Consider the following 14,562-nt stretch of genomic DNA (forward strand, 5'->3'; position numbering starts at 1 on the left):
TGGAGCTGAGCTAGGGCTGGAGTCGGACTTGGGCTCTGCACAAACATCATGGGCTGGCCTTGGGCCTGTGTATTTTGATCGGTCATAGGCTTGGACCTAGCATTTATTGTGGCCCCGGGTTCAAACAGACCTTGGCTTGACAGTGGATCCATGGCTAACAGACTTGAGGACTCGGACCAACTTGTTTAGTTTGACCCGATGGGAGGATCTATATCTTAATTTAGACAATTATGGAGCTTGACGGTGTTATATTCACTCTATATATCTATTGTACCAGCACATATTAGGACGTGAGGTCAGAAATAAAAGAGATTCAAAGCTCAAGTGACCCATGCTACAAGAAGTGGGGGACTGAATACCTAGCATTGAAACCTTATTGGGGTCCGATTTGTGTTATCCCTTCTTCTTGGTGGTAATGACCTTACGAAGGATTTGGATGGGATATAAACATCATGGTGGGGCCAAGATGACTTCGGTGGTGAGAGTTTCCATCTTGATTGCTTCCTATGTTGTGGCTCATTTAAGTTTTAGATCTATTTCATTTTTGGGCTTCTATCCTTAAATGAACTTGCGGAACTAATGGACGGAATTGATGTCATATGAACATAATGGTAGGCCCACAACTACTACCCTAGGATCAGAAACATGGTACGTGTGGCAGAGAGAGAGAGAGAGAGATGGGTTGGTCGACTCCTTGTAGTCGGCTGTATCGCTCGAGTCTCACCTGAATCCCATGGTCTCAAACGGGATTGGGTGCTTCCGAGTCTGAGCCAACTCGGACGAGTACATTCCACTGCCGGATTATTAATGGGCTGTGTTAAACAGGCCTAGATAGGCCCAAGCCCAGACAGACACCAAGCTCATATTAAGATGTAATCTAAAAAATCAAGTGGGGCCACATCATAAGGAACGGTGAAAAATGGGTAATTGAAACCTTTCTGTGGCCTACCATGATGTCTAAATGCCATCCAACCCTTCATAAGGTGATTCCCATGAAGGAAAAAACCCAATATCAAACTGATCCAAACTTTCGTGGGCCCCACATTCCCTTTGTTATGGGCCTAGCACGAGCTAGTGCAAATGATGGACAAATTGGAGGCCACGTAGACAACAAGGTGGGCCCCACAATGCTTTTATTTCATGGGCTCCTTGAAATTCTAGTCTCGACTAATTGGCCATATTTTCATCTCAGCCCATTAATAGATGTAGTTAAAATGGGCCACACACCTTGAAAACAAAGAGATGAGATTACCATAAGAAAAATGATGGATGAAACAAGAACCGTTGAGTATCTCCCCATGTAGGCATCAGCTAGGAACCCTCCGATCAACGGCATCAGCGTCGTTACCCCGGCCCAGTAGTTTACATTCTTGACCGCTGATTTTAGATCTTGATGGAGGATTTTGGTGAGGTACGTTATGAGGTTTGTTGCCATTGCAAAGTAGCTCAGCCGCTCACTGAATTCAAGTGCTGTCCAAAATAAAAGAATATAGGGACGGAAACTAAGGCCCCGTTTGTTAAATCTGAAGTCTAAAGCCTGAAACTGAAATCTGAAGCCTGTATATGAAATCTGAAAGCTGAATCCGAAATCTGAAGTCAAACAACATGTTTGTTAACAAACGTCTGAGACGTCAATTAACGCATTTGCCCCTATCTCCTATTTGGAAATGTTTTACATGATAAAGAAGTTATTTTTTATTAAATGAAAATAAAACTATCCCATTTAATTCAAATAAACTATAGTAATTAAGAGAAAATTAAAATATCATTATTCATAAAAATATAAGTAAAATCCTTATGAGGAGTATCCAGAACTCAGTTTAGGACATTAGACCAAAATTTATATCACCATTCAAGCTTTGGATCTAACTCGTTATTTGGCTCATACCCTAAATTTATATCACCAAATGGATAGATGGTGTGGATACAACTATGGTGTATGTGTTTTATCCATGCCGTACATCCATTTTTCCAGCTCATTTTAGGGCATGCCCAAAAATTAGGCAGACCAAAATCTCAAGTGGACCACATCACAGTACACCGTGGTAATTGAACGCCCATCATACAGTGGGCATGCCACTGTAATGTTGATTTTCCATCCAACCTGTTGATAAGGTCACACGGAACTGGATGAAGAGAAAACAAAAATATCAGCTTGATCCAAAACTTTTATGGTCCCCGAGAAGATTTTAATGGCGGACATTCAATCAAGGACGCGGATTAGCTGCTGACTGCTTCAGTGGCCAGACTCTTGATGAAGTGACGTCATCAAGTTCTGTGGGCCCCACCATAAGTATTCATGTGTTGTATCCAGACCATCCATCCATTGTCGAGATCATTTTAGGGCATGAGACCAAAAATAAAGCAGATCCAAAGCTCAAGTGGGCCCACTACAGAAAACAGTGGGACAGTGATGCCCGTGTTGAAGCCTTCCTAGAGCCCACCATGATGTTTATTTGAGATCCAAACTGTTCATAAGTTCACGTAGACATCAATGAAGGCAAAACACAAATATCAGCTTTGTGACCCCAACAAGTTTATAATGGTAGGCATTCAATCCCGACTTTTTTCTTTGGTGGGGTCCAATTTAGCTTTGGTTCCATCTCATTCTTTGGTTCATGCCACAAAATGATCTCTCCAAATTGATGGACGGTGCGGATACAACACAATCATCATGGTGGGGCCACAAAACTTGGTGACATCACGTTCGTAATGAAATAGCAACCACGTCCTTCAATCACAACTGCTTCCTTTGATGTGGTCCACCTGATTATTGGATATACCGCATTTTTTGCTTTTTGCCCTAAAATAATCTGTTAAAACGGATGGACGGCATGGATAAAACACATACATCACTCTGGGGCCCACAGCACCGACCAGTTCCTGCTCTCCCATCATGATTATGTCATGGCCCAAAAGTCAAGCCAGACCGCTTATCGGATGGGCCTCACCTGTACAAGTAAAAGTTGACTAAAGGTCCAGGACACAAGCTTAACGGGGCCCATCTGCTAAAAAGATCTGGATCACGCACGTGGGTAGATTTGGGCAACGGTCCGGATCGGAACGGATTACGTCCAACCCGATCCTACCCGAAATCTCAAGGGCTTGACCCGAACCCGATCAAATCTGAGACCCAATCTGGGTCACCGAAATCGGACAGATCCGATGCATGATTGGCCAGACCCGAACCGAGTCTGACTCGGTCTGGGAAATCGAGTCGGATCGGGTTAAGTACAATTCAGATCCTATGAACGTTAATTTAACTGTTTCATGTGGTGTGGTCCACTTCAGTCTTTAATATACCAAATTATTGTGTCCATGCTCTAAAATAATATTTCAAAATTGATAAACGGCTTAGATAAAATACATACATCAAGGTGGGCCCTACATAGCTCTGGAAGATTTCAATCTACCGTATATGTACGCTTACTAGAAATGAAATTTTGACGTGCCAGGTGCACTGCCCGAAATGGCAGTAGCTTGCCTTTCACGCAAGCACGGCATCCACGTAATCAGTATTTTATTGATGTTTGTGAGTTTTGTGGGTCTGATCATAGGCTATATGTTATATCCAAACTGTCCATCCATTTGGCTAGCACTTCTTAAGGCTTGAGACGAAAAATAAGATAGATCTAACTATTAAGTAGACAACATGAATTGTTTAACGGTGAAAATCATTCTCTGCTATTATTTGTGGTGTGGTCTAGATGATTTTTGGATATTATTATTATTATTTTTTTAAATTTATAAGCCCCTATAATTTTCTCTAAAAACATATGAACGGTGTAGATATAATAAATACATCACTGTAGGGCCCATATCACATTGATCTCCTTTGAACTGTTCGTACAACTCAGAGCTCGAGGTGCGCCAGACGCTGGTACCCTATACCAGACACGGACTGGCTACTCCCCTTGCCATAGGCCACTGGCTGGTGGTCGGTGCTCTGTGGGCCCCACCATGATGTATGTGTTTCATCCATGCCCTCTATCTATTTTTATAGATCATTTTATTTATGAGGAAAAAAAAAAAAATGAGGCATATCGAAATCTCAAGTAGACCACATTATATGAAACAGTGTTAAATGAACGTTAAACATTAAAAATGTTTTAGAGGCCATAAAAGTTTTTGATCAAGCTGATATTTATTGTTTCCCTTCATCTAAGTCCTTATGACCTAATCAACAGCTTAGATTTCAAATAAACAGTACAGTTGGCCGTAGGAGGGTTATAATGGTGGATATCCAATCATTATTGTTTTTCTGTGGTGTGGTTCACCTGATATTTATATCCCTATTATTTTTTTGTATAAAGCCCTAGAATGATCTGTAAAATGGATGAACGAAATGGATGAAACACATATATCTCCGGATTGGGTCGGATTGGGTCGGATCCAATTGGATCGGATTACGGATCAGGTCGGTTCGGAACAAGGATTCTCCGGATCTGACCCAAAAATATTTCGGATCTGACTTATGCTACCCGATCCTAACCGATCCTGACTATCGATTCTGTTCGAATCAGGTCAGATCAAGTCAGATCAGGTCGGATCCACCGGTTCAGTTATAAAATGCCCAGCTCTACACGTGGGTGTATATCAGGATGGATACTCATGTGAGCAACCAAAGGACTCATCACACGTGTAGTCAATGGGCTGGGCTGACCAGCTTCAGGATGGGCTTCGGCTGGTGATCCAGTTTCAATCACTGTAATTAGGCCTACAGTTTCATCATAAACGGCCTTGGATAGGCCAACCCAAATCAAGCCAGGTCCACACAAGAGCCGATATTACATGCCCAAGGGAAACAACTACCAGACCAGGACCCTAAAACCAACGAACCTAAGCAGCCGTACTCACAGCGGCAGCAACAGCAATATTGACTACTGACCCACGAGTAGGGGTGTCAATGGGCCGGGCTTGGGCCCAAAAAATCAGAATTTTAAACAGATCATGCCCTACGGCCCGGCCAGACACAGTTCAAAATCCGGGCCAGGACCTACCCCACCCCGAGACTGACATAGATCACGCCATTACCCAAAAGCCTTAAAAACAAGCCCATTCACAACAAGAAAGTGAGATATTGCCTCCTACCCCTGCCGGGACAGGACCAGGGCTCTGTTGGGCCCACCGTGATGTATATGTTTTATCCACGCCGTACATCCATTTAAATATATCATTTTAAGTCACCAATCAGAAAAAGAAGCTGATACAAACCTCAATTGGGCCACACCACAGGAAACTATGGAGATTGAAAGCCTCCGTTGAAAACTTCGTGGATGCTACAGAAGTTTTTGATCAAGCTAATATGTATGCTTTCCCTTCATCCAGATCTATGTGACCTTCTGAACAGTTTGGATGGAAAATAAACATCACGGTGGGCCCTAGGAAGATTTCAACTGTGGTGTGTTTATCACCGCTGCTTCTTGTGGGTGGCTCAGTTGAGACTTTGATCTGCCTCTTTTTTGGGCTCATACCTTAAAATGATATTTCAAAATGGATGGATGGCATGGATTTTTAAAAAAATACATCACGGACAGGGCCCAGACCATCCTGGCAGGAGTAGTCCTAACAACTGCCTGGCCCGGACATGAACAGGCATACAGCAGCAGACTCGGTATTCCTTACCTATAAGGAAGATAGATGCTTTCCATGCACCAGTTGAGGCCCGGAGAGGGACTCTACCCTTGTAGTCGAGTGAAGAATCACAGACCCACTTCTCACCATCAACGGCTGCAGATGCTTCTCCCATTTTCTCTTCAAATCCCATCTCCATCTATACAAAAGGATGGATGTTCTTGCACTATAGCGAACACCTGTTGCAAGTGGATGATATAACAGGAGGAGAGCTCGGTGCCTACGACTTAAATAGCAACGGTCACACTATGGGGATAGTCCACCACCGTTTTAAAAATTATGGTGACTCCATCTGGACTGTTCAAATCATGGGCCCCATTGTGGATGATTCTCAATTTGGAAATCGTAACGGATGGGACTGTTTTAACCGTACGATCTTTCCTGATTAGTTCAGAATTCTGACCACTATAGTTATGGACGTCCATTCGATAGATGGCGATTGGATGGTTAAGATAGTTTGGTCAGTGTGAGTTTTGGGGAAGTGGATTGCGTACTGAGTAACTAAGTACCCTCAGCGTACAGAGTAAACTCTATGGGGTGCACCGTTATTTATTTATTTTATCCATTCCGTTCATCCATATTAACAGATAATTTTAGGACTTTAGCCCAAACTATAAGCATATCCAAAAGTCAAGTGGACCACACCACAGGAAACAGTGTGATTGAACCTCTACCATTGAAAAATTCTTGGAGGCCAGACAAGTTTTGGATCAAGCTGATGTTTCTGATTTCTCTTCCTCCATGTCTTTGTGATCTTACAAATAAACATTAATCTGGGCCCTAGGAAGGTTTCAACAGTGGAGATCATTATTCCACACTGTTTCCTGTGGCATGGTCCACTTGAGATTTTTATCTACTTCAATTTTTGGATCAACCCTTAAAATTATCAGGAAAAATGGATGGACGGTGTGGATAAACCATATACCTTCACAGTGGGCCCAACTGAGTTTACTCAGTGCGATAAAAGCGTACTGAGTAACTCAGTACGCAATCCGATTTCGATTTTTGGGCCCTACTCTTATCTAGAAACAGTCCCATGATTTGGATGATCTGGATGATGGATGTAGATTCAACAGATGAATGTGGTGAACTATCACTACTAGTCTATCTCTATCCCAAACACGTAGACGGCTAGGATTGCATGGAAGGCAGGATTTATTCCCTAATCAAGTAGATGCCAATAATGCCATGTCCGGAGATGGAAAATGGGAATAAGAACTGATCACATACAGCTGGATGTGTACTTACTTGTGGTGCAGCCACATCTTTCCATCCAACATACCACTTAAGTAGAAAATCCGCGCCATGAAGACAGTAGGACCCACTATTAAGATCACCCATCGAAAAAATTATGAAGTCCACTCATCAAGTGACCCATATGATGAATCAAACGGTCGTTTATCTATTGATTCCAACAGTGTGGGCCACGTAATGATCTGAACGGACTGATATTTTTAAGGGATGATAATCATACTGGGGTCTACCGTTTACTTGGTACGGATTTCCTGCAAAAGTGTCTTATTGGTGGAAATATGTGCATATACGATAAGTTAGCCTACTTCAGGCTGTAGATAACCAAGTTTCAGTTCTGGGTGGGAGCGGGTGGAAATAGCATCGCAGGGAGGAGAGGAGACTAGAGGTGGGCATATTGGACCCGATCCGGTGGATCCGACCCAATCCGACCCGACTCGGTACCGTTCCGAACAGAACCGACGGCCTAGATCGGCCCTGATCGAGTATGTCCATCCAGATCCGATCACGGGTCGAATTCGGATAGTGGTGTATCCGGACAGAACCGATCCGAAAATCCGGACCGAAATGATCCGACCCGACTCGACCCGACCCGACCCGGAATGTCAATAGCCCTCTATTTTACAAAATATCTCCGTATCTTTGGCTTTTCATTTGGCGCCAAAAAAAACCCGCTCAATATACACTTGAGCCCCAAACTCTATCTTTCTCTATCTCGCTTTATCTCTGTTTATCTCTCTCTCTCCCTTTCTGTTGAAGATTAAGGCAAGAAAAAAACTACTTACATATCCTACGGTAGATTAAATACCTTTTTTTCTGCAGTTGAGTTTCAGAGAATTCTCTGTCGAAGAGATATACACTGCTATACGGTGGATAGCTGTTTACGGAAGAGAGAGAGAAAGAATGACGCAGCAGGGATTGGTCGAAGAAGAAGAAGATTTGCATACGGTGTTTACAAGCGTGACGGTCAGATTCAGAGACGCGTGACGGTCAGATTCAGAGACGGAAGCGGACGTTAGCAAGTTCTGTGGGTCTAATCACGAGGTATGTGTTATATCCAAACCGTCCATCCATTTGGCAATATTTTATTAAGGCTTAAGACAAAAATAAGATAGATGAACTATTAAGTGGACCACACTACGGAAAGCCGCAGGGGTTTGAACGTCTACCACTGAAACCCTTGTTGGGTTCACAGAAGTTCTGGATCAACATGAAATTTGTTTTTCCACTTCATTCAGGTCTTTGTGACCTTATGAATAGATTGGATGGAAAATAAACATTATGGTGGACCTACAAATTGTTTAACGGTGAAAATCATCATCTTTGCTGCTATTTATGGTGTGGTCTAGATGATTTTTAGATATGATTATTTTTTTGTATAATGCTCTCAAATGTTTTTTAAAAATAGATTAAAGGTATAGATATAATAAATACATCACTGTGGGGCCATGTAACTTTGATCTCCTTTGAACCGTCCGTACAACTGGGAGCTCGAGGAGCGCGTCAGTGCTCGTCTTCGCACGACACGTACCTACAGCAGCTATATAGCTGGCGTGAGCTAAGAACATAGGCAGTACTTGCGTACTGAGTTACTCGTACGCTCTTATCGTACTGAGTAAACTCGGTTGGGCCCACCGCGAATGCATGTAGTTCATCCACGCCGTCCATTCGTTTTTCCAGATTATTTTATGGGTTCAACCCAAAATTGATGTATATACAAAGCTCAAGTGGACCATACCACTAGAAAAAGTGGAAGTATTGATTTCAACAGTTGGAAATTTTTTAAGGCACTCAATGATGTTTATTTGTCATCCAACCTGTTCATAAGATCACAAAGACATGGATGAAGGGAAAACACATATATCAGCTTGATCTAAACCCTATATTGTCCCCAAGAATTTTTCAACGGTCGATGTTCAATTCACACTGTTTCTGGTGGTGTGGTCCATTTGAGGTTTGTACTTTGGGATAATGCCCTCAAATTACGTTTCAAAAGAGATAGACGGAGTGGATACAATGCATGAATGTCACTAGGGCCCACTGAGTTTACTCAGTACGCTTACTGTACAGACTAGGCAATCTGCTTGCCGTCATGAAGTAAAGCTTCTTCAGGAAGCTTTTGCGGTGAGATTTTTTATTCCATTTGGTAAACTACGTGGGACCGTTTTAAATCTTTTTTTAGTTTATCCACACCGTCCATCAGTTTTTTCAGATCATTTGAGTGGTTGACGCTAAATTTCCACACCATTGAAAAAATGGACGATCGAACCTCGCCCAATCGGATCCGACTCAGTTTTTCTGACCGAGTCGGAATCGGATTGGTTCAGACTACTAGGGATTCGGATCTGTTTGAGTTAGATGACTCAAATCCGGTACCGGATCTGTTCGAGTTCGGGTCAAGCTATGCAGACTTCGATTAGGGTCGGGTTGGACCGAATCCGATCCGACTCGGTCCGATGCCCAGCTCTAGAGGAGACTGAGCACGCATTTCCCTAAAATGCGCCACTGCTTTCAGAGCACCATAACTATTGACCAGGCGCGGTTTGGGTGGATCCCTAACTGTGGGGTCCACTGTGATGTATGTTCCTTACATCCATACCGTTCATACATTTTGAAAGCTCATTTTTCGGCATGATCCCAAAAATAAGCTAGATACAAATCTTAGGTGGACCATACCACAGGAAACAGTAGTGATTGAATCCCCACCATTAAAACGTTCATGGGCCCAACGGAATGTTTATTCTCCATCCAATCTGTTGATAATGTCACAAAGACCTGGATGAAGAGACCACAAAAATATCAGCTTTATCCAAGGCTCTTGTGGCACATGAGAAGATTTTAATTGTCGTTTACTACTGTTTCCTGTATTAAGCTCAACCTGAGATATGGATCTTGTTGGATTCTGCATAAAACAAGTTTTAAAAACGTATGGACAGTGCCGATACAAGACACATACATCACAGTGGGCCCCACTGTCAGGGATCCCACCCACTTCGGTGGATCCGCGCCCACTACAACTTAACAGTACTCCTAATTGCATTAGGACACGTACACAGTCCAATCCATTGATCTAGACTGTTTATTACGTCCAGCATACACTTCATAGCTATCGTGCAAAAATCACATTGAAATGACAAACATTCAACCGTTTGATCCATAGTATTTGATATGAACAGTTAAAAATGTCGGAAGAAATAGTTCCAATCAACAATTTGATCCATCCATTCGTTAAGGCTCATCTTGCATGGCTATAGAAAATAATGGCATCCGATCAGTGAGATTTTTGCATATAGCCTATGAAATGTCTTATGCACCTCATGTACTGTTCAGATCCGTCGATTGGACGGTCCAAGTGAACCCATGGGTTCCGTCTTTTCGAACCGTGCAGAAATTGGGTAGCCTTTGGGATCCGCCTTCCGGTCGGGTTTAGTCCGGTCGGGTTTGCATTTTTATACTAGACGGGTCTAGTCAGGTTGATATCGCTATCATTCCGGCATCTCTGTCCTTTTCAATGGTGTTCGGTGATCAATCCAAACATCTCATTCATGTAAGTAGAAGCAAGCTATGGTGCAAGAATCGCACACCCATGTAATGATCCTAATCCTTTGAATGGAGCCAAATTTATTACAACCATCTATTATTATGGTTCTAACTAAAGTGTTACTTTAAAATCATAAGATACATGAAGTGGGATCTTTTTAGTAAATGTTTCAAGATGGTGACTGGACTTATTTATTTATTTATTTATTATGTTTCTCATGTCAATTTTAACTGTCCTTTTTTATACTATCCATTTTCATGCTATTGAAGCTTAGGATCACTTGATTGGCATTATTTTTGCACCATGACTGTTCTTAGTTTATGAATGAATGAATGAACAAATGAATGATTCATATTGACAATAGGTCCTTTATGTGTCATAGAAAAGGATTATTGACATTATATGTGTGTGTGTGTAACATCATATATTTTCACTGTTTTGGATTTCCAAAAATCTTTAAAAAATTTTCTATTAATTAACTTATAATATTACTAAATGACCATTAACACTCAATATTAGTTTATACAGGGGAAGTGCCAGTAAAGAACCGCACAAGTCCGATTAATCAACCGTAGGAAGCCCATGAATCCGCCCGATCACTTGAATATCAGGTGTAGCCCCGTGATTTACTCACATATGACCCAAATCTAACCGACCCATCGCTAACTAATCAAGACAATCATAACTAAATTAAAGATCTAACCGAAGCCAAGTAAGATAAAGCCCGGATCTTAACTAATAGATCAAATCAACCCCGTTATTCTTTTAGCCTCAAACCGACGATTTAAAGTAATCATGACTAAATCTCCACTTTCACTAATTATAAATATGCCATATTATGAACATAGTTAATCCAAACCCTAATTCATTCCAGAAATGTCTCAATTCTTCAAACGAGCTCTAGATCGCTCATTGGTGGGCCACTGGTTCCAAAATTATAGAATAATGTCCATCTTACTGGGCTTGACGTCCATCGTGAGACATCCAGTCGAAATCGTGACTCGGATCGCTCAACTTGGACTTACAAGGTCGATGCATGAGTTGTGCAAATACTCTTAAAACTAACCAAGAACTTAAGTCACTTATCTGCGTTTGGTCTTTACCCAAGTTGTAGCTTTCGGACCGTTAAATCATAACCAAATTTGGGGCAACAACTTAGAGTAATGTCCTACACAAATCCGTATAGTCGCGGGCTCGATCGATAGTCGGTGACCGTTGAACTGAATTCTGATCCTACCCGTCGATCGACGCATTCAAATGACAGGTCATTTGTGTCTATGGGTAGATCATCGCTAGGGCCAACTATCTAATGGTGGGTGTCGACTCTTACACCCCGTAGTAGCCCCAAAATGGTAGAAAAACACCCTCATAGGGCTAGTATAGTAAAAACCCAAGGCTTGGGGCAATTTGCACCCAATCTGGCATTATAAAAGGGGCTTCTTTTGGGCACCCCTCTCCCCATACGAATTTTCCCTAGAGAAAGGAAAGAGAAAAGAGAGAAAATGAAGAAAGAAGAAAGGAAGAAGAGAGGAAGGGAGAGTGAAGAAGGGAGAGAAAGTGGGTCATAGTTGAAGTGGGGCCCAAGGGAGTTCAATCTTACAGCTCTCTACCCTTCTCTAAGGAAACCCTCCACCACAACTGCAAGAACCACTTCAATTGATTGAATAGGTAAATCTCTTATCCTTTTTTTCTTGAAACCCTTGTGTTGAGAGAGGATTTGCATGAAATCCTAACATGCAAATGCATTTCCTCAGGATTTCTGCCGATCGACACCAAACTCGATACTCCTAGGTCGTTTTCCAAGTCTTCAACAATCCATAGGTTTGAACTATTATCCTTAGGTGGCCTAGCACCAATTTTAGTATGGGTCTAATGATTTTGATTGCTTGGATGATATATTTGGAGGATCTTGAGAGAACCTAGGAAAGACCTTACCTTGATCCTTTCAATCAACATGGAATAGTTATGGAATGTTTATTGTTGCTCATATGATTGGGTATAAATTTGATTTTTGCATGTTCATGTCTTGTTAATTCATGTATGATGTTACAATATAGCATGTATAATTCATTTACCCTTGTGCATTTTGTTCCTATGATATATATATAAAATGCTTAGCTTCCTCACTAACCCACACAACACACATGCACCTTTATTTCATAATATTGTGAGTATTCGCATTGTAGGAAAATCTGAATTTTTATGTTGGGAAATATGAATGCATGATTTCGCTTGTGTGAGCTCATAAACCCTAATTGTTGAAGTATTATCGAATACCATCAAACCCTTGAGTTGGTCAGGAAACTAAGATGAGAGAAGGTGGTCACATTGGTAAGACCATTCTGTGATTAAACTCACGGATTTGGGCGGATGTGAATGGGCGATAGTAGTTGGACTATGTGAGTCGCTTGTACCCAATGTCATCCGTTACATACTCACACAGACTCGCACGATCTAGCTCAATTACTGACCAAATATGATTGTTAACCATGTCTGCTTACGCCTGAATAGAACCTAGAACATCCTTCGCCAACTGAAGCTCATTGATAACCATTTGAAATTGATCCACCGTCTCGAGAGCCGGGCATGGTGGAATGGGACACTGTGTCCGAGTTGTCGGCCTACGCTGGGGTGACGAACCTCCCCGTAGTGACCGCGAGCGATCCCTTTCCCAGCACTTCCCATATGCTTGAAATCGGGGATGGGGAACTCGATGGGATCAAGGATCGTGGGGTCTTGGCCTTGCGCATTAAGGGGTCTTGGCCTCGCAACTAGTTAAGGGCGTTGATATCTTGGAGTGTACCAATTTCTCAAATTTACTAGATGAACGGAACTAACTAAATCTCGATTAACATTATTTACGCATTGCATTAGCTAGGATTTGGCGACTCGACAGTTGAGGTCGCAATGAGGGAGTACTGGTCACGTGCGATCTTTAGATGGAGTCGCTTGAGGGAGTGTTGTGACGAGGTCATGCATCATATCATTTATCATGCATATGCATTAACAAGATTAGTTAAGGATTTATGAATGTCTGCCTTTCATTAAATGCATAATATGATTGATGCTTGATGTAACTTAAGATTAATAACACCCACTGAGTTGATCACTCACTCTCACTCTGGGACGGTGTTTTAAAACACCAACTAGACCCTTTACTAGATGCAGGTGAGGCAGAGTTCGACGAGCCGAGGGAGGTGAGCATGGATGAGGTTAAGGAGCTTCCCTACTTCTAGATTTTCGGCGGATCCTTTTAGTTTGAGTTCGGGCTACCACGAGGTATAGACCAGGGCTCTAGTTGCTTTGGGTCATGTATGGGTGGGACTAGTTCCCTATTTAGATGATTTGAGATTTGTGCTTTAGATACTTTTATATTTAGTGGCACTCGATACTACTTTATGATTTACTTATGTTGCATGTCTTGCTAAACTCTCCATTATTTATGAAATCATCCAAATGTAATTAAAATTTAAAGCTTACAGTGTGTGTGTGTGTGTGTGTGTGTGTGTGTGTGTGTGTGTGTGTTTAATGTATATATTGATGATTATGAGGTTTTTTAAGCCACGAATGTAAGAGAGTCCATTTATACACCATACATGGGTCAAAGTCTCACATATGTTGGGGATCTAAAACATTAATTGGATGGGCAAGACCATGTAAATGCTCTTATTCTTCCCAAAAGCAACTTGAAACCTAGATCAAAAGACTCATTAGGTACTCATGAATCAGACTGAGTAAGAACCAAACTCGGCATGGATATTATTGGACCTGACCCCAACTAATTAGTATGTTGACAGCCCTACTTGGGACCCTAAACTTAGCCCAAGGGTTGAGCCTGCGCTTGAAATCTAAGCCTGGTATTCAAGCGAGGCTAGGCTATGGCCAATGACGAATGGCCTAGCCAAGCCACTCTAATTATCAAGTGGGCCACAGTACTGTACAGTGTAATGACACTTGTAGGGTTTCCATTTTCCATACATGTGCAGTTTAGAGATATTAAATTTGGGTGACGATTTAAAGAACAAAAATGTTTCTCCTTTATATGATGAGTGTTGGTCTCAAATTCGAGCTCATGAACATGTGGGGATTGTGGGCGCGCTAGAATCGATTGGGTCCAAATCAAACTGTGACCATCG

At 42.0% G+C, this 14,562-nt stretch overlaps 1 protein-coding gene across 1 annotated transcript in view; it reads right to left on the bottom strand.

Moving 5' to 3' along the window:
- Positions 1-14,562, bottom strand: part of LOC131243851 (uncharacterized) — a 43,985-nt gene that overhangs the window by 3,039 nt on the left and 26,384 nt on the right. Inside the window, exons 5-6 of the mRNA XM_058243465.1 lie at positions 5,626-5,739; positions 1,253-1,470 (exon numbers count right to left, since the gene is read on the bottom strand). Of these exons, the coding sequence (XP_058099448.1) occupies positions 1,253-1,470; positions 5,626-5,739 (332 nt within the window). The remainder of the gene's footprint in view (positions 1-1,252; positions 1,471-5,625; positions 5,740-14,562) is intronic.

The sequence above is a fragment of the Magnolia sinica genome, chromosome 4 (genome assembly GCF_029962835.1).
Source record: "Magnolia sinica isolate HGM2019 chromosome 4, MsV1, whole genome shotgun sequence".
Taxonomy (NCBI): domain Eukaryota; kingdom Viridiplantae; phylum Streptophyta; class Magnoliopsida; order Magnoliales; family Magnoliaceae; genus Magnolia; species Magnolia sinica.